This window comes from Chrysemys picta, chromosome 22 (assembly GCF_011386835.1).
Source record: "Chrysemys picta bellii isolate R12L10 chromosome 22, ASM1138683v2, whole genome shotgun sequence".
In the NCBI taxonomy this organism is placed as follows: domain Eukaryota; kingdom Metazoa; phylum Chordata; order Testudines; family Emydidae; genus Chrysemys; species Chrysemys picta.
In genome coordinates, this window is record NC_088812.1 from 6,561,574 (window position 1) to 6,584,813 (window position 23,240).

The window sequence follows — 23,240 nt, forward strand, 5'->3', positions numbered from 1 at the left end:
TTTTTAATGTAATTCAAAGCATTTACGTATTTTTCTCTGAATCAACTCATTGATGGCAAATTTTGAAGCAACTTCTGGGAACATCCTCTCTTACACTGAAACCACTGAATGCCACACAATGGGAAAGTTGAGTGAAGGCGATAAAGCCTATCAAACACCAAATTGGGAAGATAGATGATGCCATAGTTGCCATTATGGAGGATAATGCTATGACAGGAACTGTTTGTGGGAAAACAGTAGCAGAGGGAAATGGAATCACCAGAAACATACATAACTTCAAATTTCTGTGTGGCTTAGTGTTATGTCATGACATACTGTTTGAAATAAATGTTGTAAGCAAGAGACTCCAAGGTGTTGACCTTGATATATCTGGAGCAATGGAACAACTGGACAAAGCAAAGTCATACCTACAGTCTTACCGGTCAGATGAGGGATTTCAAAACGTTCTAAAGAGTGCACAGAAGTTGGCAGAGGAACTTCACACTGAAGCTATTTTTCCACCCATTCAAGAATAAAAGAGTCACCAAAGAAGAAGACATTTTGATTATGAGGCATGGGATAATCCCATAAGAGACCCCAAACAACAATTCAAAGTTGAATTCTTTAACCAGCTGCGAGATTGTGCAATACAGTCCTTTGAAGAAAGTTTCATGCAGCTCAAGGAACACAGCAGTATATTTGGGATGTTGTATGATATTCCAAAACTCCTCACTATACCTGAAGAAGACCTACACCAGCAATGCAGGGCACTAGAGGAAGTGTTGACACATGATGACGTGCGCGATATTGATGCGAGTGATTTAGGTGATGAACCGAAAGCCCTTTCAAGATACATTTCAGCAGGATCAACTCCAAAGGCTGTTCTGGAATATATGTGCACAAATAAGATGACCACCCTCTTTCCAAATGCTTTTGTAGCTCTGCGCATACTTCTAACACTTCCTGTAACAGTTTCCAGTGGAGAACGCAGCTTCTCCAAGCTGAAGTTAATAAAAACACATCTACACTCCACAATGACACAGGAGAGGCTGGTCGGCCTTGCAACCATCTCAACAGAGCATGAGCTGGCCCAGACTGTGGACCTTCAGGAAGCAGTTCAAATCTTTGAAACCAAGAAGGCACGGAAAGCACCACTTTCATTATTCAAACAGATAAAAATGCCCGTGTTTACTATGCAGACAAAAAAAGTTACATTTGCTGTTCAGACATTTTAAAGTGAAGTGTTACTTAAATTTTTTGAACAAGGCATTTTAAGATGTTAGTTCTCCTTTATTGGGGTAGGTAGCAGAGCGGTACCATGAGAGGAGTAGAACAGGAAGAAGGCAGAATTGAGACCTTGCAAAGTTTTGGCCCAAGCGAGGGGGCATGGGGGCGTCATTTGAGCTCCCCGCCTTAGGTGCCAAAATGTTGTGGGCCGGCCCTGGTTATAACCCCCCCTACCCAGCCCTCCCTGCTTAGCTTTCCCCCTGTCCTGATACCCTCTCCCTTCAGAGAGCTAACTGCTGCTGTTCCCAATAGATCTTCCCCTGCCTAAACCTGCCTCACGGAGAGGCTCCCCTGGAAGGTCTCTGCTGATCACCTACGTCCTGCTGGGGGTTTGCTTCCTCATGTGCAGCGTGTCCCTCGTCCTGGTCCTCATGAAACGTGAGTGTGGGGCGGTCCCGGGTGCGTCAGGACAGCTGCAAGTGGGGTCACGCGGGCTGGGCTCGCCGTGCCCCACAGGGACGGGGCTGCTCAGGAATTTCCCATTGAGACTCTGGGGCAGAAAATTGCGGGTTTGATTCAACAAAATTTCACGAAAAGGGGTCGGTTTCCACAGACATTTTTCGCCTTTTTCAGAGAAAAGTCAATCACCAGAAAGAAGAAATATTGTGATTCAAAAATGCTGCCATGGTGCCTCAAAAGAACTGAGTTCAGTTACCACGTGTCTCCATTCTCCTCTCTGGGCTGAACTCCTCAACTGAACTACACCTCCCAGAATGCACCCCTGCCAGGGATTCCCATGATGCACTGCCTCCACTTTCCAAGAGGGGAGACTGCAGTGCATCATGGGAGAGAGGTACCTCATGCTCCTAGTCACTGCTTTAGGAAAGGCTCCCTGGTTGGACCATTAAAATCTCGCGCGGTGTGTCACGGTCTCCCCTCTTGGAGAGGGCAGGATGGGGCCCCGTGGTGGTGCATCATGGGAGATGAAGTCTGGGGGGGAGCCAAGTCCCTACTAGTCTCATCAGCCATAGTAAATAGATTTGTACCCCAATTCTCACCATCATAGACCCAAACGCGTGACTCTCTTATGCACCACCCTTAAGCCAGCAATAACCTTCCCTCTAACGGCACCATTTGATCACAAACCTCTACATAACTCCTGCTACTCTGAGAGAGATCAGACTCAGTTTGTATCCCTGTGACCGGGGTCCTCGTGTGGAGCCAGCTGTGGTCACTCAATTAGGGTGAACTGCAATTGAGCTGGAATTGATATGCAAACTAGACACAATCAACTCCGGTTTGAATAAGGACTGGGAATGGCTGAGCCATTACAAACATTGAATCTATCTCCCCTTGTCAGTATTCTCACACTTCTTATCAAACTGTCTGTACTGGGCTAGCTTGATCATCACTTCAAAAGTTTTTTTTCACTTAATTGGCCTCTCAGAGTTGGTAAGACAACTCCCACCTGTTCATGCTCTCTGTATGTGTGTATATAGATCTCCTCAATATATGTTCCATTCTATGCATCCGAAGAAGTGGGCAGTAGCCCACGAAAGCTTATGCTCTAATAAATGTGTTAGTCTCTAAGGTGCCACAAGTACTCCTGTTCTTTCAGCATAACTGGGACCTCAATCTTGCGACTCAAACTTCCCCTAAAGAAGCTTAAGCAGATCTGAGATGATAGATTCAGGACCAAGGCTCTTTTATACAATTTCATGTCTTTTGACAAGTTGGAATTCCTCAGAGAACAAAAGGTAATTAGGATGACTTTGAAGGAGATCCATCACCGGTACTTAGCTATACGAATTAACAGAAGGCCATTTGCTTGTTCCTCCACCATTCACAGTACATTCCAAAGAGAGATGAATACTGAGATATCCCATGTTTACAGTTCATTTACATGATAGGATCTTCTTTTGACCTCTGAATTATCAGAATACAGCACAGACAGAGACTGTTAATTACACTATCCACCCTACTCATACATATGTAAATACACAAAAACGCAAACATTATCTCACCACATGCTTTTTGAGGGTTATTTATTTTGTAGGATGTTTAACCCTTTCTAGCCATGTGTCACACCCCCAAAGTGAGACTGGCGTGGACGGGTGAAATTAGAGCTCTTGGATACACCTTAAGGATCTCCCCCCATTGATATGAGCTGTGTTTACATTGAATTCTTTGTAAGGCCAAATTATTGATGCATGTTTTGGCCCCAGTCCATACTTTGTGAAACACTTTAGTGATTCCAGGGTTTGGTCTATGTGTTAACTTAACATAGCCATTAATGTTCTTCAGAGAGCACTTACTCTGGCATTCAGCCATGAAGGCTGTGAGCTGTTGTACCTCAGTTTCCCTTCGTGCACAGCAGTTCAAAGTTGTAGTGGTTTTTCTGCTGTGGAAAGTTTTTAGAAATATGTCTATGCGTTAGCTGTGAAGCCTCAACATTATTAGGCTTCTTAACACAAAGTGTGTTCTGGTTGAACCAAACAGCATAATCAGAAGGGTTTCTATTATGCACCACTCTTAACATGTTCAAGGGCTTTTCCAAAAGACCCTGCACATTGTACATGTTTACAGTTCTTGGTATCACCAACAAGTAAGTTACAATCATTAGCAATAACATTAACATCAGTTCTATCACAAGTACATTTACAATCATTTCTGTCATGTCAAGTCTTTGGTTTAGACAAATCGTTCTTTAGGTCAGCTTGTTCCATATCTCAGGGAAGTTGGCAGGGCTTCGGAGCAGATGACCATGGCGCCTGAGAGAGGATTGGGCGACCGTCTAGTAGAGCAGGACCTGATTCGTTAGAAAGCAGATCCCTTCATTCGACTTGCATCCCAGGCACTTGATGCTTTCGATCATTTGAAGATGCTTCATCTGAATGGTGTCCAATTTCTTGCCAATCTTGATGGTGCGGGGCCACATTTCAGTCCCAGTGGCACCGCAGCTCTGTAGAGCCTCAGCTTCGTCTCTCGACTTTTCCCCAGCTTGTAACTAAAATTGTTGTTAGTCATCCCTAAATGCATCACCTTACACTTTTCACTATTAAATTTCATCCTATTTCTGTCACTCCAATTCACAAGGTCATTCAAGTCTCCTTGCAGAATATCCCGATCCTCCTCCGAATTGGCAATACCTCCCAGCTTTGTGTCATCCGCAAACTTTATCAGCCCACTCCTACAATTGGTTCCGAGGTCAGTAATAAATAGATTAAATAAAATGGGTCCCAAAACCGAACCTTGAGGAACTCCACTGGTGACCTCCCTCCAACCTGACAGTTCACCCTTCAATACGACCCGCTGCAGTCTCCCCATTAACCAGTTCCTTATCCACCTCTGGATTTTCATATCGATCCCCATCTTTTCCAGTTTAACCAATAATTCCTCGTGCGGTACAGTATCAAACGCCTTACTGAAATCAAGGTATATTAGGTCCACCGCATTTCCCTTATCTAATAAGTCTGTTACTTTCTCAAAGAAGGAGATCAGATTCGTTTGGCACGATCTGCCTTTGGTAAAACCATGTTGTAATTTGTCGCAATTGCCATTGACCTCAAGGTCCTCAACTACTTTCTCCTTCAGAATTTTCTCCAGGACCTTGCACACTACAGATGTTAAACTGACAGGCCTGTCGTTACCCAGGTCACTTTTTTTCCCTTTCTTGAAAATAGGAACCACATTAGCTATTCTCCAGTCCAACGGAACAACCCCCGAGTTTACAGATTCATTAAAAATTATCGCTAAGGGGCCTGCTATTTCTCGCGCCAATTCCTTCAATATTCTCGGATGAAGATCATCCGGTCTGCCCGACTTAGTCCCATTAAGGTGTTCAAGTTTGGTTTCTACCTCGGATACGGTAATCCCCCCTCCTGTATCCCCCTCCGTCACGCTGCTAATATTCCTAATCCCTTCATTGGCCTCATTGAACACTGATGCAAAATATTCGTTTAGATATTGTGCCATGCCTAGATTATCCTTAGTCTCCTCTCCAGCTATAGTCTTCAGCGGTCCCACTTCTTCTTTCTTTGCTTTCTTCCTATTTATATGGCTGTAAAACCTCGTACTATTGCTTTTAATTCCCTTCGCAAGGTCCAACTCTACACGGCTTTTGGCCTTTCTCACTCCATCTCTACATGCTCTGACCTCACTAAGGTAAGTTTCCTTACTGATCCCTCCCTTCTTCCACTCTTTGTACGCTTTCTGTTTTTTCCTAATCGCCCCTTTGAGACGGTCGCTCATCCAGCTCGGTCTAAATCTCTTGCTCACTAACCTTTTTCCCTTTTTCGGGATACAGGCCTCCGACAGCTCCTGCAGCTTTAACTTAAAATAATCGCAGGCTTCTTCTGCCTTTAGATCCATTAATATGTTTGCCCAATCCACTTCCCTTACCAGTCCTCTTAATTTGTTAAAATTAGCCTTTTTAAAATTATAAACCCTAGTCTTTGATTTAATTCTGTTACTCCTTCCATTTAGTTTAAACCGAATTAGCTCATGATCACTGGAGCCCAAGTTGTCCCCTACAACCACTTCCTCAACGAGGTCCTCACTACTCACCAAAACCAAATCCAAAATGGCCTCCCCCCTCGTCGGTTCAGCTACCACTTGATGAAGGAATTGATCTGCAAGCACATCTAGGAACATCTGAGCCCTATTATTGCTATTAGCATTTGTTCCCCAATCTATATCTGGGAAGTTAAAGTCCCCCATAATTACACAGTTCCTATTAGTCCTCACGATCCGCAGCCTGACGTCCCCTCTATGATTCCCCTGCACATCTCATCTCACCCCTTTGGCCTTCCTCCCTCCTCCTCCTCACAAGCCCCTCCCTACCCCATTCCCCCTTTCCTGACCAATCTCCACCCCTCCCCGCTCCCGCTCAGCCCCGGTCCCCGAGATTCAGCAGGAGTGTGATGGGCTCTGTTTGTCTCTCAGGGGAGGAGCTGGCCGAGGAGCTGGCCAAGGAGCTGGAGAGGCTGCAGTCGGACCAGGCCAAGGAGCTGGAGAAGCTGAAGTCGGACCAGGCCAAGCTGAGAGCGGCAGGTGAGGGCAGGCGGGGGTGTGGAGCAGGGCTCAGGCGGAGGAAGGCAGGGGGTGAGTGGGAGGAGAAGAGCAGCGAGAAGCTGAGATGGGGCTGCAGAATCCCAGCCCTGGGTGGCCATGGCAATCTGGGATCCCCCCCGCGCCGGATAAAGCCTGAGCGAGCGACATTTGTGATTCGTTCCCTGAGATGGAGGCACCAGGGCAGGAAACCCAGGGTCAAGCCCCACCCTTGCGGACCCCAGCGGGGATGCAGCCAATACCCCCGGAGCCTGTGCTCAGGGCTCTGTGTGCACCAGGGCCCCATTCTGAATCGGGGGAAGCCGATTAACCCTTTAGTGCCAGGGATTCTCACCCCAGTGTGTTCCCAGTCTGGCCTTCAGGGAACAGTCTGGGCTGGGCTGCTACAGAGAGGCTGTTTCTTGCTCCGCAGAATCATTTGGGGAAAAGCTGGGAGGAGATGGGGGACAGGGACCCATTAGGGGCCGAGGGGAGGCAGATAGATTCAAGAGCTGGGCAGAAAGAGGAGGACCAGGTGTAATAAGCTCGGGGTGTTGGGGAGCCAGGGGTAGGGAACTGGGGGACAGGGCAGTGGGGGGAGGGGCAGGGCTTCTGCTGGGGTTTAGGGAGAGAGAGGGGGCAGGGTTGAGCTGAATAAATTTGACCCTTGTGAAAGGTTGGGGTCCTGCTGGAGTGTTCAGCCGGATCTCCAGTCCCTAATGACTGTATCGGACCGACTGTAACAAGCTCGGTGCCTCCCGCTGCTGAGAAAGGGGCCCTGTTTCAGTGTCACAGCCAGGCCCCAAAGCCCGGTGTTTACGGTCTGTACACAGACACGCCAGGCCGAGCTGCACACACCTGTGGCCCTGGCTAACTTCTGGCGGCTTTGCACACACAGAACATGGTGAGCGCCACTCAAGGCTCCCAAACTATTTAAAGGGATGGGACCCCGTTCCCATACACGACGGAGTGTTGTGTTTCCAGTGTCCAGGGATCTGGCCAAAATGAAACATGACAGAGATGATATCAGGGCCGAGACCTACAAGATCTTGGATGCCGCACAGAAAGGTAGTGGTGAGATAGAATATCAGGGTTGGAAGGGTCCTCAGGAGGTCATCTAGTCCAACCCCCTGCTCAAAGCAGGACCAATTCCCAACTAAATCATCCCAGCCAGGGCTTTGTCAAGCCTGACCTTAAAAACCTCCAAGGAAGGAGATTCCACCACCTCCCTAGGTAACGCATTCCAGTGCTTCACCACCCTCCTCGTGAAAAAGTTTTTCCTAATATCCAACCTAGACCTGCCCCACTGCAACTGGAGACCATTACTCCTTGTTCTGTCATCAGGTACCACTGAGAACTGTCTAGATCCATCCTCTTTGGAACCCCCTTTCAGGTAGTTGAAGGCTGCTATCAAATCCCCCCTCATTCTTCTCTTCTGCAGACTAAACAATCCCAGTTCCCGCAGCCTCTCCTCGTAAGTCATGTGCTCCAGACCCCTAATCATTTTTTTTGCCCTCCGCTGGACTCTTTCCAATTTTTCCACATCCTTCTTTTAGTGTGGGGCCCAAAACTGGATACAGTACTCCAGATGAGGCCTCACCAATGTCGAATAGAGGGGAAGGATCACGTCCCTCGATCTGCTGGCAATGCCCCTACTTATACAGCCCAAAATGCCGTTAGCCTTCTTGACAACAAGGGCACACTGTTCACTCATATCCAGCTTCTTGTCCACTGTGACCCCTAGGTCCTTTTCTGCAGAACTGCTGCCTAGCCATTCGGTCCCTAGTCTGTAACAGTGAATGGGATTCTTCCGTCCTCAGTGCAGGACTCTGCACTTGTCCTTGTTGAACCTCATCATATTTCTTTTGGCCCAATCCTCTAATTTGTCTAGGTCCCTCTGTATCCTATCCCTACCCTCCAGCATATCTACCACTCCTCCTAGTTTAGTGTCATCTGCAAACTTGCTGAGAGTGCAGTCCACGCCATCCTCCAGATCGTTAATGAAGATATTGAACAAAACCAGGCCCAGGATCGACCCCTGGGGCACTCTGCTTGAAACTGGCTGCCAACTAGACATGGACACATTGATCACCACCCATTGAGCCTGATGATCTAGCCAGCTTTCTATCCACCTTACAGTCCATTCATCCAGCCCATACTTCTTTAACTTGCTGGCAAGAATACTGTGGGAAACTGTATCAAAAGCTTTGCTAAAGTCAAGGAATAACACATCCACTGCTTTCCCTTCATCCACAGACCCAGTTATCTCCTCATAGAAGGCAATTAGGTTAGTCAGGCACGACTTGCCCTTGGTGAATCCATGCTGACTGTTCCTGATCACTTTCCTCTCCTCTAAGTGCTTCAGAATTGATTCATTGAGAACCTGCTCCATGATTTTTCCAGGGACTGACGTGAGGCTGACTGGCCTGTAGTTCCCCGGATCCTCCTCCTTCCCTTTTTTAAATATGGGCACTACATTAGCCTTTTCCCAGTCGTCTGGGACCTCCCCGATCGCCATGAGTTTTGAAAAATATTGGCCAATGGCTCTGCAATCACATCCGCCAACTCCTTTAGCACCCTCGGATGCAGCGCATCCGGCCCCATGGACTTGTGCTCGTCCAGTTTTTCTAAATAGTCTCAAACCACTTCTTTCTCCACAGAGGGCTGGTCACCTTCTCCCCATACTGTGCTGCCCAGTGCAGCAGTCTGGGAGCTGACCTTGTTTGTGAAGACAGAGGCAAAAAAAGCATTGAGTACATTAGCTTTTCCACATCCTCTGTCACTAGGTTGCCTCTTTCATTCATTAAGGGGCCCACACTTTCCTTGACTTTCTTCTTGTTGCTAACATACCTGTAGAAACCCTTCTTGTTACTCTTAACATCTCTTGCTAGCTGCAACTTCAAGTGTGATTTGGCCTTCCTGATTTCATTCCTGCATGCCTGAGCAATATTTTTATACTCCTCCCTGGTCATTTGTCCAATCTTCCACTTCTTGTAAGCTTCTTTTTTGCGTTTAAGATCAGCAAGGATTTGACTGTTAAGCCAAGCTGGTCACCTGCCATATTTACTATTCTTTCTACACATCGGGATGGTTTTTTCCTGCAACCTCAATAAGGATTCTTTAAAATACAGGCAGCTCTCCTGGACTCCTTTCCCCCTCATGTTATTCTCCCAGGGGATCCTGCCCATCAGTTCCCTGAGGGAGTCAAAGTCTGCTTTTCTGAAGTCCAGGATCCGTATTCTGCTGTTCTCCTTTCTTCCTTGTTTCAAGATCCTGAGATACACGCCAGCCTCGGCTCACTCTTTGCGGCAGGGAGACTGTTTTCTGTTCTGCGTCTGTACAGCGCCTGGCACAATGGGGCCAGATTTGGGGGGGCTATGGCAATACAGATAACAACACTGAGTAATACTAAGCCCTTTGTGAACATTGGGGGCCTTCATATTCATCAAAGCCATAGGGAGTGGAGTCTGTAGGGGGCACTCTTCCCTCACTGTCAATGCTGACCGCAATCCCCCAGCGCGATCCTAGGGGGCGCTCTTCCCTCAGAGTTATATGAAGGATTGTGCTGTAAGAGTCCGTTTAATGTTTCAAGCTGCGTATTAAGCAAAGTCTCTATCGTATCTACCCATCCATCTCTCTCTTGTGATTAGCTAAGTGTTTAAAAACCTGCTGGCAAGCTGAGAGTAAATAGTGATTTATTCCATTGGGAAGTGACTCAGAATTTCCTCTCCACATTTAGAGGAAGCATAAAATGGGTGAATAACATTCTCCCAGTGACCTTTCAGCTGAGCACTTGCTGAAATGCTTTCCAGGGGCAGGGCCTGCTTGAAGGAAGCTCCCGCGGTACCTGGCAGCCGCTGAAGATATTCTCTGGGTTTACCCAGGGTGGAGAGCCCCTCCTGCCCATACCTCCCTAGTCACGCGCTGCCTCTGCTGTGTTCTTTCTGACAGGCACTTCCCGGTGCCAGCCTGGCTGGGAGCAGTACCGAGGGAGATGCTACTTTTTCTCCACGACTGCCCAGCACTGGCAGGCAGCCAGAAGCTTCTGTTTGAGCCAGACTGCCGACCTAGTGGTGATCAACGATCAAACAGAGCAGGTACGACCCACCGACCCCCCGGCCCCCATTGGGTAAAATGCACCCATGCAGAGGGCCGCCATGAGGCCTAGCTCATGCTTCAGTTCTAACCACCCAATCCTCTGTGTTGTCCCCTCTCTAGAATTACTTGGCTGATTCTGTTCGTCGCTGGATCGGCTTCACAGATCAAGGGACTGAAGGCGTCTGGCGCTGGGTGGACAATACTCCTGCAGCATTTACGTAAGCATGGGGCGATCCTCTGCTCTCCCCTTCCTGCCCCCGGCCTTCCCCAGCTGCCCCTGCAGGCGCTTTCCACCTCAGTAGCTCCAAGGCTGAGGCAGGGCCGCCCAGAGGATTCAGCGGCCGTGGGTCTTCGGGGCACTTCGGAGGCGGGTCCCGGAGCGGAAGGACCCCCCGCCACTGAATTGCCGCCGAAGACCAGGAGCGGAAGAAGCTCCGGGGGCCCGGGCCCAGCGACAGTTTTCTGGGGCCCCCGGAGCGAGTGAAGGTCCCTGCTCCAGGGGCCCCAAAAAACTCGTGGGGGCCCCTGTGGGGCTTGGGACAAATTGCCCCACTTGCCCCCCCACTCCTCTGGGCAGCCCTGGACTGAGGCCTGGGACAGAACCACTCGGGTTTGATTTCATGCCCTGACGACTGAATGACTCGAGCCTTTATCAGTCCCCCGCAGGTCCCTGGTTTGAATCTGGCCCAGGTCTGTAGCAACTACATGGCGTTGTTGCTGGGCGCCCTCACTATGAAATGACCTTGTAGGTTCTCAGCCCAGTTCACAGTGGGAAAAGCATCCACATATTGCACTGGGGGCTTGTCGGCCATCACAGCCGAGGGGCTGAGGACTGACCGTTCCAAGGCCTACAGAGGGGTCTCTCCAAGGCAGGGCAGGTCTGAGATCCCATGGGAAGGAGACGTTTGATAACATGACATCCTCCACGGCATGGATGTGAACTGAGGGCCTGTAACAGTAACCTCCTGGCCCAGTGGTTAGAGCCCTGCTGGCTCCCATTCCCGACTATCATAGAATATCAGGGTTGGAAGGGACCTCAAGAGGTCATCTAGTCCAACCCCCTGCTCAAAGCAGGACCAATCCCCAACTAAATCATCCCAGCCAGGGCTTTGTCAAGCCGGGAAAGCCACTCTGTCATGCTGGCCTGCTGCGTGGCCTTGGGCAAGTCACTGCTCCGCTCTGGGACTCAGTTCCCCCTTCTGCAAAATGGCCAAATGATGCTTTGTAAAGTGCTTTTCTCTCCCCTGATGAAAGGTACTATCTACACGCTAGGCGTTATTGAGCCAAAGGATCAGCTCCATTAACTGGTAGTAGGTTGTTATCCTCTAGTGGCCCAGTGACGAGGCTTGCTCTGCTAGCAGGTGACACTGTCCCCAGCCCTGCGTTCATTTGGATCATACAAAATAAAAACATCTGTCTGTTCGGAGGGGGATTTAATGAACCCTTGAGTTTTGGGGTGAAAATGCCACAAACCCCCTTTCAGGGAGAAAGCAGCCTGCCTTCCTTGGAGGTCAAGTTGTTCACTCCTTTTCCTGATGCCCCTTCATGCAACTCCGGTCCCATCAAGGGGCCATAAAGGGAACGTAATCTCTCATACGCACACTTGCCCAGGCTCAAGGGCCTGGAGAAGAGCAGAAAAGCCCCATACGTAGGGGTGAGGCTGGAGCATGGCTGGGCTTTGGCTATTTTTGGCTGCCCACAATGCCACAGGGGCCTGAGCATAAGTTAGACCAACCCTGAGGCTGCTCTAGGTTATGCTGTGGGGGGACCCGGTTACCAGGCAGCACATAGATGGAAGCATCTCAGCCGGAACCAGTGGCCCAGTGGCTTGAGGGATCTTCTCTTCCTTCCCTTTCAGGTTTTGGGCCCCAGGGGAGCCCAATAACATGTACAGTTTGAACGTCAGAGATGAGAACTGCGCCCACCTGCACAAGAACGGCCGGTGGAATGACGAGCCCTGCAACTTGCACTACAGATGGATCTGCGAAAAAGCTGCTTCTGTGTAAATGGCCGGAGTCCCGCCCTTGCTCTGAGCACCGGCTGAAATGTACCTGGCCCACGAGGTGAACCGTTCCAGCCCCACACCAGTCCATTAGGGTTACCAGCTTTCTAACAGCACAAACTGAACACCCTTGCACTGCCCCAACCCAGCCCTGAGGCTCCACTCACACAATCCCCCCTCCCTCCGCTGCTCGCTCTCCCCCACCCTCACTCACCTTCACCGGGCTGTGGCAGGGAGCTGGAGTGTGGGAGGGGGTGAGGGCTCCGGGTGGGGGTGCAAGCTCCAGGCTGTGGCCGAGGGGGTTGGGGTGTGGGGGTGGGTGGAGGCTTCGGTTGGAGGTGCAGGCTCTGGGGTGGGGCCGGGGATGAGTGATTTGGGGTGCAGGAGGGGGATCAAGGCTAGGACAGGGGGCTGGGGTGCAGGAAGTGGTGCAGGCTCTGGGAGGAAGCAGTCCTGGGCTCCCCCCCACCCCACCCCCTTGCTGCCCCAACCCTGGGTTCTCCACCCACCCACACCCCCTGCTGCCCCAGCGCTGGGCTCCCCCCAACTAGTGCCTTCTGAAGGGGCTATCTGGGGCAAAGCCTTCTACTCCTTGGGCACACTTGTTCCCCGTTCACAGTGCCCCTTTCGACTCACAGCAAGCTGCAGCATGGCTCAGCTACCTCACTCCCTCCCCCTCCCCTTCCTCTTGATAGCTGCCAAGAGATTTCTGGGAAATGTAGTTCTTTCCCTGCTCCAGGGCTGGCTCTATAGGCAGGGAACTAGGCAAGGAACTACAGCTCCCAGGGTCCCGTGGGTTCTCAGCTCCCATGCTGGATCCCCAGCTGCCCTGTGGCTCCGCTTCTGCAGGGTTGTGAGAGGGGAGGAAGTGAGTTAAAAAAAAAAAAAGGATGGCCCGTATGCCGCCCCCTGCAAATGTGCTGCCCCGAGCACCTGCTTGTTTTGCAGGTGCCTAGAGCCGGCCCTGGTGGTGGGGCAGGCAGGGCAGGGGGACAGAGGCAGTGGGGAAGGAAGGGGGTGGGATGGGGAGGAGATGGAGTGATGGGGAAGGGGCATAGGATGGGGCAGAGAAGGGGATAGGGGAAGCAGGGGCAGGGAGAAAGAGGCAGTGGGAAAGGAAGGGGGTGGGATGGGGAGGAGATGGAGTGGTGGGGAAGGGGCACGGGATGGGGAAGAGAAGGGGATAGGGCAGGGATCGGCAACCTTCAGTACGCGGCCTGCTAGGGTAAGCCCCCTGGCGGGCCAGGCTGGTTTGTTTTCCTACCCGTCCGCAGGTTCGGCCAATCGCGGCTCCCACTGGGTGCGGTTCGCCGCTCCTGGCCAATGGGGGGCTGCAGGATGAGGGATGTGCTGGCTGTGGCTTCTCGCAGCCCCCCATTGGCCTGGAGCGGCAAACCATGGCCAGTAGGAGCCGCAATCGGCCGAACCTGCGGACGCGGCAAGTAAACAAACCTGCCCGGCCTGCCAGGGAGCTTTCCCTGGTGGGCCGTGTGCCGAAGGTTGCCAATCCCTGGGATAAGGGAAATGGGGGCCCAGCATGCGGATCCCCTTGGCAGCAGCTGGGGCTCTCCCGTTAAGCAGGTCCATCAAACCCTCACCCTGACAAGCCCCATCTCCCCTCCATCTGTACCACCCCACTGAGCCCCCCCAGACACCCTCCCCACTGAGCCCCAACCACCTACACCTAGACCCCCACCCAAATGAACCCTGTAGATAAATCTCTTTATTAAGCATCTTCTCATAACTTTCATATGACTTTGTATTATGCCTCTTTATATAACCCTGTATTAAGCTATTTTCATACAACTTTGTATCAAGTCCTTTGATACAGGAACTTTGTATCACATCCCTATGTAGAAAAACTTATAGAAAACTTTGTGTTAAGCCTTGGTATAATGTTATAGCCCCTAAGGATAGTTAAAGTAGAAGAAAAATGTCTTTTTGCTAGGAGTAGAATAAGATCTCCCCACCCCCTTAATCAATTGCTGTGTTGAATGAATGAGGTGTGAATGAGGAAGGTGTGGAAGGCAGCACCTCCAGACAGCTAGTTGGAGAGGGGATGGAAGCCGGACCCAAGGACAATAAAACCTGTCAAGTGGGCTCACTAAAGAAGAGCAGACATATTGACGGCTTTGGGGGTTAGAATCAAGCACCTTCTTTTGGAAACACCCTCTTTGAGCAGCATTGGGACAACACCCAGAAGGAAGCAGCACTAAGGACCAACGGACACAGACACGGATTTTGAAGTTGGTACAGATTTGCATGAGAGGGAAGCTGCTATAAATGTGAGGTGTCTTGCAGAGGACCCCGGGTCTCGTTTTGTCAACATGGGAGCATCGATCCGGATCGGCAGAAGCCCGGCTCCACCCCTCCCCCATCTAACTCATCTGGCCAGTGAAGTTAAGGGGAGCAACTAGTTGGTAACAACAACAAGACAGAGTGTGTTTGTGTGTGTGAGTGCATGAGTGTAATATATCATATGCATATGATACAGTATTGATTGATACATGTGTTAGGTAAAAAAGCAAGTCCTCACTCACCTCTCCAGCACCCGAGTTCGTGCGGAGTTGGTATGGGCTCACAATCTGTCAGAGACCAGACACCAATTCGTTGATCAACGGGCTCACACTATCCTTAGCTTGAAAGGCTTCAGAGTAAGTGTGGCAAGTTTATTAGGGGTGAGCATCAATATTTATACACAGAAGTAAACAAAGTGATTAACAGATCATAATGGTCATGCATAATCAAACAAGATTCTACAGGATAAAACAGGTTAAAATGTACATTCAGAAAGAGATAAGGGGAGATGGCTACTTAAGGGGAGGGGGGGTGTCATGAGTAGTTCGCAGGTCAGAGCTTTGATTAAAAGTTCAGACAGAGACATCAAGTCTGGGTTAAGTTTAAGCTCATCAAAAGTTCAGACTCAACATTCCTCCATTTGTAGCTTTGGGATAACTATTTACCAAAAGCTACACCCCATTTTAAGGAGCCAAGGGCCGCTTGGCAATTTCAGCCTGGGCCAACTCGAAGAGAGTAAGACCCTTGGCTGAAGTAGGAAAAGAATAAACTGACCCACATGAGTCTATGAGGGAGGGGACACACTGAATACAGCAACACAGTATTATAAGGATTACTATGGCCCCAACAATACCCACCAAGAGGTTTTTAACCCACCCAGATCCAGGCAGCCAATTCCATAAGGCTCCCCACCAATCATAAGGTGGCTGGCCAGAGGAGTAGTTCTTAGCTATTTCCCTTAGATGTTTGGTACGTTGAAAAGTGTCAGAGTAGGTGTCATTTACAAAAACACAGCATTCTTCATTTATGAGGGCGCAAGTTCCTCCCTGGGCTGCTAACATTATGTCTAAAGCCATTCGGTTTTGCAAAGCTAACTGGCGCAGCTGGGACATTTCCCCGGCCTGATTCTCAAATAGGGTCGCAGTTTCATTGGTTAAAGATTCTAGTAGTCCCTGTAGACGGATGACACCACCCCTCAAGCTAATGAGACCAGCCCACCGCTGCCACGACAAACCATCACGGATATTAATATCTCTGAAGGTTTCACGGATGTTACGAACGTGGGGAAAATGAGGGGGAGTGAGGGAGATGCGAGAAGGCGGTGTTAGCCATGCCAAATAACATGACCCTGCCCAATCAGGGGAGAGAAAGTAATAAGCTTTGGGCCCGCACACGCAGTATGTTCCATACAATGCGTTTCGGGTATTCCATTTCTCAAAGTAGTAGGTAACCCACCACCCGTTGGACCACTGTTCCCCTGGTAACGCAGAGGGGTCATTGTGCGAACTGCAGAGGCACAATTTGGTAGTGGTGTTTTCAAAGGGCAGTGTAGTAGAGTACTGCTTGAGCAGTTGTAGAAGGCAATCGTATGTCCCTTAGCAATTAGTTGGACACCCTTTTGATCTGAGCAGGGCTTCTTAAAAGCTGACTCTGAAGGCCTGCCCACCCATGAAAAAGTTGGATCGGGGTGAGGGATCCACATATGGGATAAGTGGGATGTGCAAGGCTTGAAGCCAAGATTTTTACTAAAGGCGGTACCATTAAAATACATGTTGCATTTACTTGTTCCCACAAAAGTTGACCCCTTTTCTTTAACAAAACACAGTGATCCTGTCTGATTGGTTACCCTGAGATATCTGTTAATTGGCACTCCTGTTTTGTCCCATGTAAGATTGTGTTGGACTGGATCTTTTACTCTAGCCAGTGGCATCCAAGTCATATTAGCAGTGGTCAGGGGAATGGGTGTGAAGGGGAGTCCCTGTTCTGCATTTACTGGAAATTGAGTACATACCCAGCAATTACTTCTATTTCCTAAAATACGAGTTTTAACCTCGTGGGAATATCTAATAAAAGCATTATCTTCATAAGCAGAAAATAAACTAAAAAGGCATAATAAAAAACATACAGTTGTCAGAATAAAAGGTCCTCTCATTTTTTCTGAGTCAATTTAAGTCTGATGTCTGAAAGAGGTAAGCTGGTCCACTGGTCGGAGGCAGTGTCCTCAGTGGTGGCAAGAGCTGCTGGTCCGTCACTGTGGTCCACTACGGCTGGCTTGACGTGGGAGTGGTGGATCCAGGATTTGCGTCCTTCCAGGAACACTGCAGTCTGGGTTGTTAAAAGAACCTGGTGGGGTCCAGTAAACCTCGGCTGGAGGGTGTCGCCACGAATGAACTTTTTTGGCCCAGACGAAGTCCCCTGGTTGGAACGGGTGGATCTGTTCTTCCAGCGGCACGGTCTGGGAAAACTGCGAGGCTTTCCAAAGGGTACGGAGGCGAGCCTGTAGGGAGAGAAACTGGCACACGGTCATATGATCCCCTCCCAATAGTGAAACATCAGCACGTGGTAGCGCCCCGCCTTTGAAAGGGGGGTGTCCATAGAGCAGTTCAAAGGGGGATAATCCCAATACACGGGTTGGGCGAGTAGGAAGGTGAAACAGGACCAAGGGAAGTACCTGAGGCCACTTTAATCCTGTTTCCTGACAGTATTTAGCCAATGTAAACTTAAGCTCCCTATTCATACGCTCAACTTTCCCGCTAGACTGGGGGTGGTAGGGTGTATGAAAGGAGTGTGAAATGCCCAGTCCTTGTTCTAAACAGCCAAGGACATGACCAGTAAAGTGAGGTCCGCGATCTGAGTCAAGCACGAGAGGGATGCCAAAACGGGGTACAATGTCTCTAAGGAGAATCTTCGCCACTGTGGCAGCAGTACAATTAGCAGTAGGAAAAGCTTCGACCCAGGAAGTCAGAGGGCAAACCAAAACAAGGAGGTGCTTTTTCCCAAAAGCCTTTGGCATATCTGCAAAATCAATTTGAAGATGTTGAAATGGAGCAGCAGGCGGAGGTCTTCCACCCTTAATTTTTTTAAGAGGCGGAGCAGGTCCATTACGCTGACATGTGCTGCATGCTTTCACAATTGACAGGCAGTAGGGTTGAATGCCTGGAGCATACCAAAAGCGAGCGATGGTGTCCACAAGGGCGTGCGTGCCGTAGTGACCCCCCTTATCATGGTGCCAGCGAACTGCCACAGGGTATGTGGAGCGAGGGAGGCAGGCTCGGCCATCCGGCATAAGCCAGGTCCCTTTGACCAGAGTGGCTCCGAGGCTCTCCCACGACTGTAGTTCAGCAGCGGGTACTGGTACGGGGTGCGGTGGAGTAAAGGAGGAGGCTGCAATAGCCAACGTGGGCATGGCTAAGGGTAAGACGGCAGCCGTCTTGGCGGAGGCGTCAGCCAGGGCATTCCCACGGGTGACGGGGCTATCATCTTTAGTATGGGCCCGGCAGTGAACTACAGCCAGGACCGAGGGTTCTTGGAGGGCGTCCAAAAGCTTGTGGATGAGGGGGAGGTGCTGAATGGGTTTACCGGCAGCTGTCTGGAAACCTCGAAACTTCCAGAGGTGGATGTGACAATGCACAACTCCAAAAGCATACTTGCTATCAGTAAAAATGGTAACGGTCTTACCAGCGGCCAACTGGCAAGCTCGGGCCAGGGCATAGAGTTCGGCGGCTTGGGCTCCTCAGTTGCCTGGCAGTGAGGCGGCCTCTTGAATGTCCCTTTCAGAGGTGACTGCATAACCGGTGAAACGCTTGCCATCAACATAGAAGGAGCTTCCGTCCGAGAAGAGGATGCAATCAGGGTTGTCCAGTGGCACGTCAAACAGGTTGTCCCTTATCTGTAAGATGCTATAAACTACTTCCACACAGTCGTGCTGATCCTGGAGGACTGGCAGGTCAGGAAGCAAGGTAGCTGGATTAAGGGGCCCACACCTTTCAAAAATTAGGTTAGTGTCTTCTAAGAGTTCGGCCTCTAGCTGTTGCTGACGATGGGCCGAAAAGACTTGGGTTGTGCCCCTACGCAGAAGGGCTGACAAGTCATGAGAAGTCCAAACCGTGGTAAAATGACCCAGGGTCAGGCTCTTTGCCTTTGTGATCAGCAGGGCAGCTGCTGCCAGAGTCCGGGTGCAGGATGGGGTTCCCTGAGCGACAGGGTCGATCTGCTGAGAGTAAAAAGCAAGCGGGAAATGGTGGGGCCCGCTCAGCTGGGTAAGGACGCCACTAGCAATTCCGCCCCTCTCGTGGACAAAAAGGTGAAAGGGTTTGCTGTAATTGGGGGGGCGGAGAGACATGGAGGAGGCCACACTGTCCTTGAGTAACTGAAAGGCTTGGATTGTGTCCGGGGACCACTGCAAAGGGTCAGGAGCAAGGTTAGCAGTGAGTCGGTGGAGCGGCTTGCTTAACTCCCCGCAGGACGGTAACCAGGGGCGACAGAAGCCAATTAATCCTAAGAAACCTCGAAGTTGTTTCTTGGTGTTTGGCAGAGGGCAGTTTTGGATAGTCTTTATGCGGACTGGGTCCATTTGTCTTCCCTCTGGGGTTAATAGGAAGCCCAGATATCGGACCTTCTGTGAGACCCACTGAATCTTGTTAGGGTCTACCTTGTGGCCTCTGGTGTGTAGGTATAATAAAAGTGCCTTACCATCGATGCGGAGGGCAGCTTCTTCGCGATTACCTAATAGGATGTCATCTACATATAGGACTAACGTGGATCCCTGCGGACTGGTGAAGCCTTCCAAGTCGTGGCGGAGGCATTGGCTGAAAATTGTGGGGCTGTCTCTGTAGCCTTGAGGAAGTCGTTGCCAGACATAACTTTGTCCCTCCCAGGTGAAACCAAAGAGATACTGAGAGTCTGGGTGCACAGGAATGCTGAAAAAAGCTGATTTTAAGTCAATAACAGTGAACCACTCAGCATCCCAGGGGATTTGACTGATGATAGTAGCTGGATCAGGAACTACTGCATGAAGAGGGACCACATACTGATTAACAACCCGTAGATCCTGTACAAAGCGCCAACGAATAGGGTCTCCGTCCTTTTTAGGAGGCTTTTTTGACAGGCAGTATAGGGGTGTTACAGGGAGTGCGCTGAGGGCGGACTAGCTTTTGTGCAATGAATCCCTCGATAATGGGGCGGATGCCCTCCCGGGCTTCCAGCGACAGGGGGTATTGAGGGACTGACGGGGGGGTTAAGGAGGGCTTCACTTGAATCCTTACTGGCTCTGCTGAAAGGAGCAGGCCAACATCAGTGTCAGAAATTCCCCAGAGGGTTAAAGGCAAGTCAGTGAGGTCAGGGGAGAGGGGGGGGGTTTCCCAATTACCCTGAGTTGGGGCCGAATCTCCTAACACTGTCATCAATAATCCTACCCCTTCAGGAGTGCAGGTTAAAGTAGCCTCAAGCTTACAGAGTAAATCCCGGCCCATCAAAGGGATCGGACAAGCTGGGGAAAAAAGAAAACGGTGAGAAAAACATTTATCAGCATAAATAACATTTAGAGGCAAAGTGAGTCCCAGAGACTGTGGGTTGCCCTCCACCCCAGTTGCAGTTTTAACCTCAGAGGATAGCCAGGGAGAGGGGGCATGATTTAAAAGAGAGAAAGTAGCTCCAGTATCAATGAGGAAGGAGACAGGCAGTCCCTGGACTGAAAGGGTTAGACGAGGCTCTTTGCTGGGAGGGGAGAAAGTGAGGAAGGAGCTGGCTAAAGACATTAAGGAAATAAGACCATCACATTGTTTGCCTTCGCCCCCGGGGTACCGTCATTGAGGAGGCTGAGTTTGCTGCAGCTGCTGCTGTTGCCCGTAGTTGATCCAGGCCTGGGGAACGGGCTGAGCTGGTGGTGCAGGGGTGTATTCGTCCCTGGTGTAAGTATCTGCGGATGCAACCAGACCCTCTGGGCGTCCCCAGGGGAAGGGTATGCAACCTGCTGCATCTGCTTGATCATTTGCCTAGTAATTATTCCTCCCGAGGTGTGCCCTTCCATTTCCCCCTTATCCCTCTGCAGAGATTCCGACCTGGAGTCCTGCAGATTCCCCTCTGCGCCCTGGAGAGAGTCCCCCTGCGGAGGAATAGGGGCAGGGGCAGTGGGGACCAACTGACGAGTCAAAACACGCCGTGGTTTACACCCTTCATCGAAATAACATGGAGGGGGTTCACTCTCGGGAGAATACCTGACTGCCATAATTTTTAAAGATTTCCACAGCTCTGCTGCTGTGTCCCAACAAAACCAGTAACATAACTATCCCGGATGGTCTTTTTCGATCTGGCTCCTTACTCCTCTTAAGGCAGCCTGTTCGAAAGAGCCATACGAAGGCCACCTCATCTCCGGGTTGGCCAATACCGCGGTATACCCAGTCCAATTCCTTACACACAGTGTGTACAACTTTCTCCTAGACATTCCTGTCTGTACTGGGAGTTTCCCTTCGTTCCATAACTTATTTACAATCCCCAACGGACTCTCAAGAGGCACGCTAGTCCCTTGACCCATGGTGTCTGACAGGAGCCCTCCAACTGGCGTTTACCCTGCTGTCCAGTACACGACCCCTCAATATTGAATTGGCTGGGAGAAATCTCCTGTGGCGCCTGCCAATTCGTATATGAGTGGTCTGACCACTGGACAGAGGCACCGCACCAGAAGGATATCCCGGACGAGCCCCCAAATTGTTAGGTAAAAAAGCAAGTCCTCACTCACCTCTCCAGCACCCGAGTTCGTGCGGAGTTGGTATGGGCTCACAATCTGTCAGAGACCAGACACCAATTCGTTGATCAACGGGCTCACACTATCCTTAGCTTGAAAGGCTTCAGAGTAAGTGTGGCAAGTTTATTAGGGGTGAGCATCAATATTTATACACAGAAGTAAACAAAGTGATTAACAGATCATAATGGTCATGCATAATCAAACAAGATTCTACAGGATAAAACAGGTTAAAATGTACATTCAGAAAGAGATAAGGGGAGATGGCTACTTAAGGGGAGGGGGGGTGTCATGAGTAGTTCGCAGGTCAGAGCTTTGATTAAAAGTTCAGACAGAGACATCAAGTCTGGGTTAAGTTTAAGCTCATCAAAAGTTCAGACTCAACACATGTATTACCAATGAATGTGGTGTTTGCCTTATTCCCCCTGAAAAGATCCTGTGCAGTACTTTAAGTACAACAACCCCACCTCCCCTCCACCCAGACTCCCCCACCCCACCCTGAGCTCCAACCACTTTCACTTGGTCCCCCCTGCAGACTCCCATTGCCCCTGCACCTGGCACCTCCCTGTGCATCCAGATCCCCCACAGAACCCTCTTACCCCCATCGGGATCCCCCCACACTAAGTAGCCTGCTGCCGAGCTAAGCCTCCCTGCCCACATCTGGTGTGCCTGGCGCAAAAGGGGCAGGGCCCCAGGGTGGTTCTGTGGCAGGCCTGGCCCTTGTGCTGGGTCAGGGTCAGGTTCAGTCTCACTGCCAAGTCCCTGTCCCAGGGGGGTGAGGGAGGCTGCAGGGTATTCTCCCACCTCCATGCAGCCTAGGGTGACCAGATAGCAAGTGTGAAAAATCGGAATGGGGATGGGGGGGTAATAGGAGCCTATATAAGAAAAAGACCCCACAATTGGGACTGTCCCTATAAAATTGGGACATCTGGTCACCCTAATGCAGCCAGTGGCCTGTGCTCCCCACTGTTGTGGTGGAGCTTCCACATTTATTTATTATAAAAACAATTCAGATTTTTTAAATATTATGCACAGAGTTTGATGCAGAATTCCCTCAGGAATATGGGGCACTGTACAGCTGTGATGGTGGGACTGTGAAGCGGGTGCTGGACAGTCGGGGATCTGTGGGGGGGGGGCTGGGCAGGGGGTATGGTGTGCAGGGTTCTGTGCAGTTGTGGTGGGAGGTCAGCGGGAGGGGTCTCTGGGCAGGGGGTGCTGGGCAGAGGGATCTGCGGGGGAAGTCTTTGGGTGAGGGGGCACTGGCATAAGGGCAGGTCATTGGGCAGGGGGGGCGGTGTGGAAGGGGCACACTGGCAGTGCAGGGCTGGGCGGGCCAGTGTGCGTCTAGCAGTTTGGGGTTTGTAAACAGTGCCCTTGTGCTGGGCTGAGTGGGGCCACTCCCACTGTGCCTCATTGCCCACAACCGGCCCCTCACTCTGCGGACCGCCCCCCATCACATGCCCTATTTCCCCAATGGGGGCCCACAAATATGTTTGGCACCGGGCCCACAAAAAGTTAATCCGGCCCTGGCAAAGGGGCTCGGCACACTGCCTGCACACGTGGGCACCACCCTCACAGCTCCCATTGGCCACAGTTCCTGGCAAATGGGACCTGTGGAGCTGGTGCTCGGGACGGGGGCAGTGCCCCTATGCCTAGGAGCCGGATATGCCGGCCGCTTCCAGGAGCCACGTGGAGCCAGGGCAGGCAGGGAGCCAGCCTTTGCCCCACTGTGCCACAGACTGGACTTTTAGCGGCCCGGTCAGTGGTGCTGACTGGAGCCGCCAGGGTCCCTTTTCGACTGGGCGTTCCAGTCGAAAACGGGACACGTGGCAACCCTACAGCCCAGAG

The 23,240-nt window shown here is 50.8% G+C and overlaps 1 protein-coding gene across 3 annotated transcripts in view; it reads left to right on the top strand.

Moving 5' to 3' along the window:
- The window catches only part of LOC101950297 (hepatic lectin-like), a 26,158-nt gene extending 12,890 nt beyond the window's left edge, over nt 1-13,268 (top strand). For all 3 annotated transcript variants that reach the window (XM_065576172.1, XM_065576174.1, XM_065576173.1), the window contains 5 exons: nt 1,519-1,644; nt 6,151-6,258; nt 10,207-10,352; nt 10,474-10,571; nt 12,212-13,268. In XM_065576172.1, the coding sequence (XP_065432244.1) occupies nt 1,519-1,644; nt 6,151-6,258; nt 10,207-10,352; nt 10,474-10,571; nt 12,212-12,359 (626 nt within the window). In that variant the 3' untranslated portion in view covers nt 12,360-13,268. The remainder of the gene's footprint in view (nt 1-1,518; nt 1,645-6,150; nt 6,259-10,206; nt 10,353-10,473; nt 10,572-12,211) is intronic.
- The last annotated feature ends 9,972 nt before the right edge of the window (nt 13,269-23,240 follow it).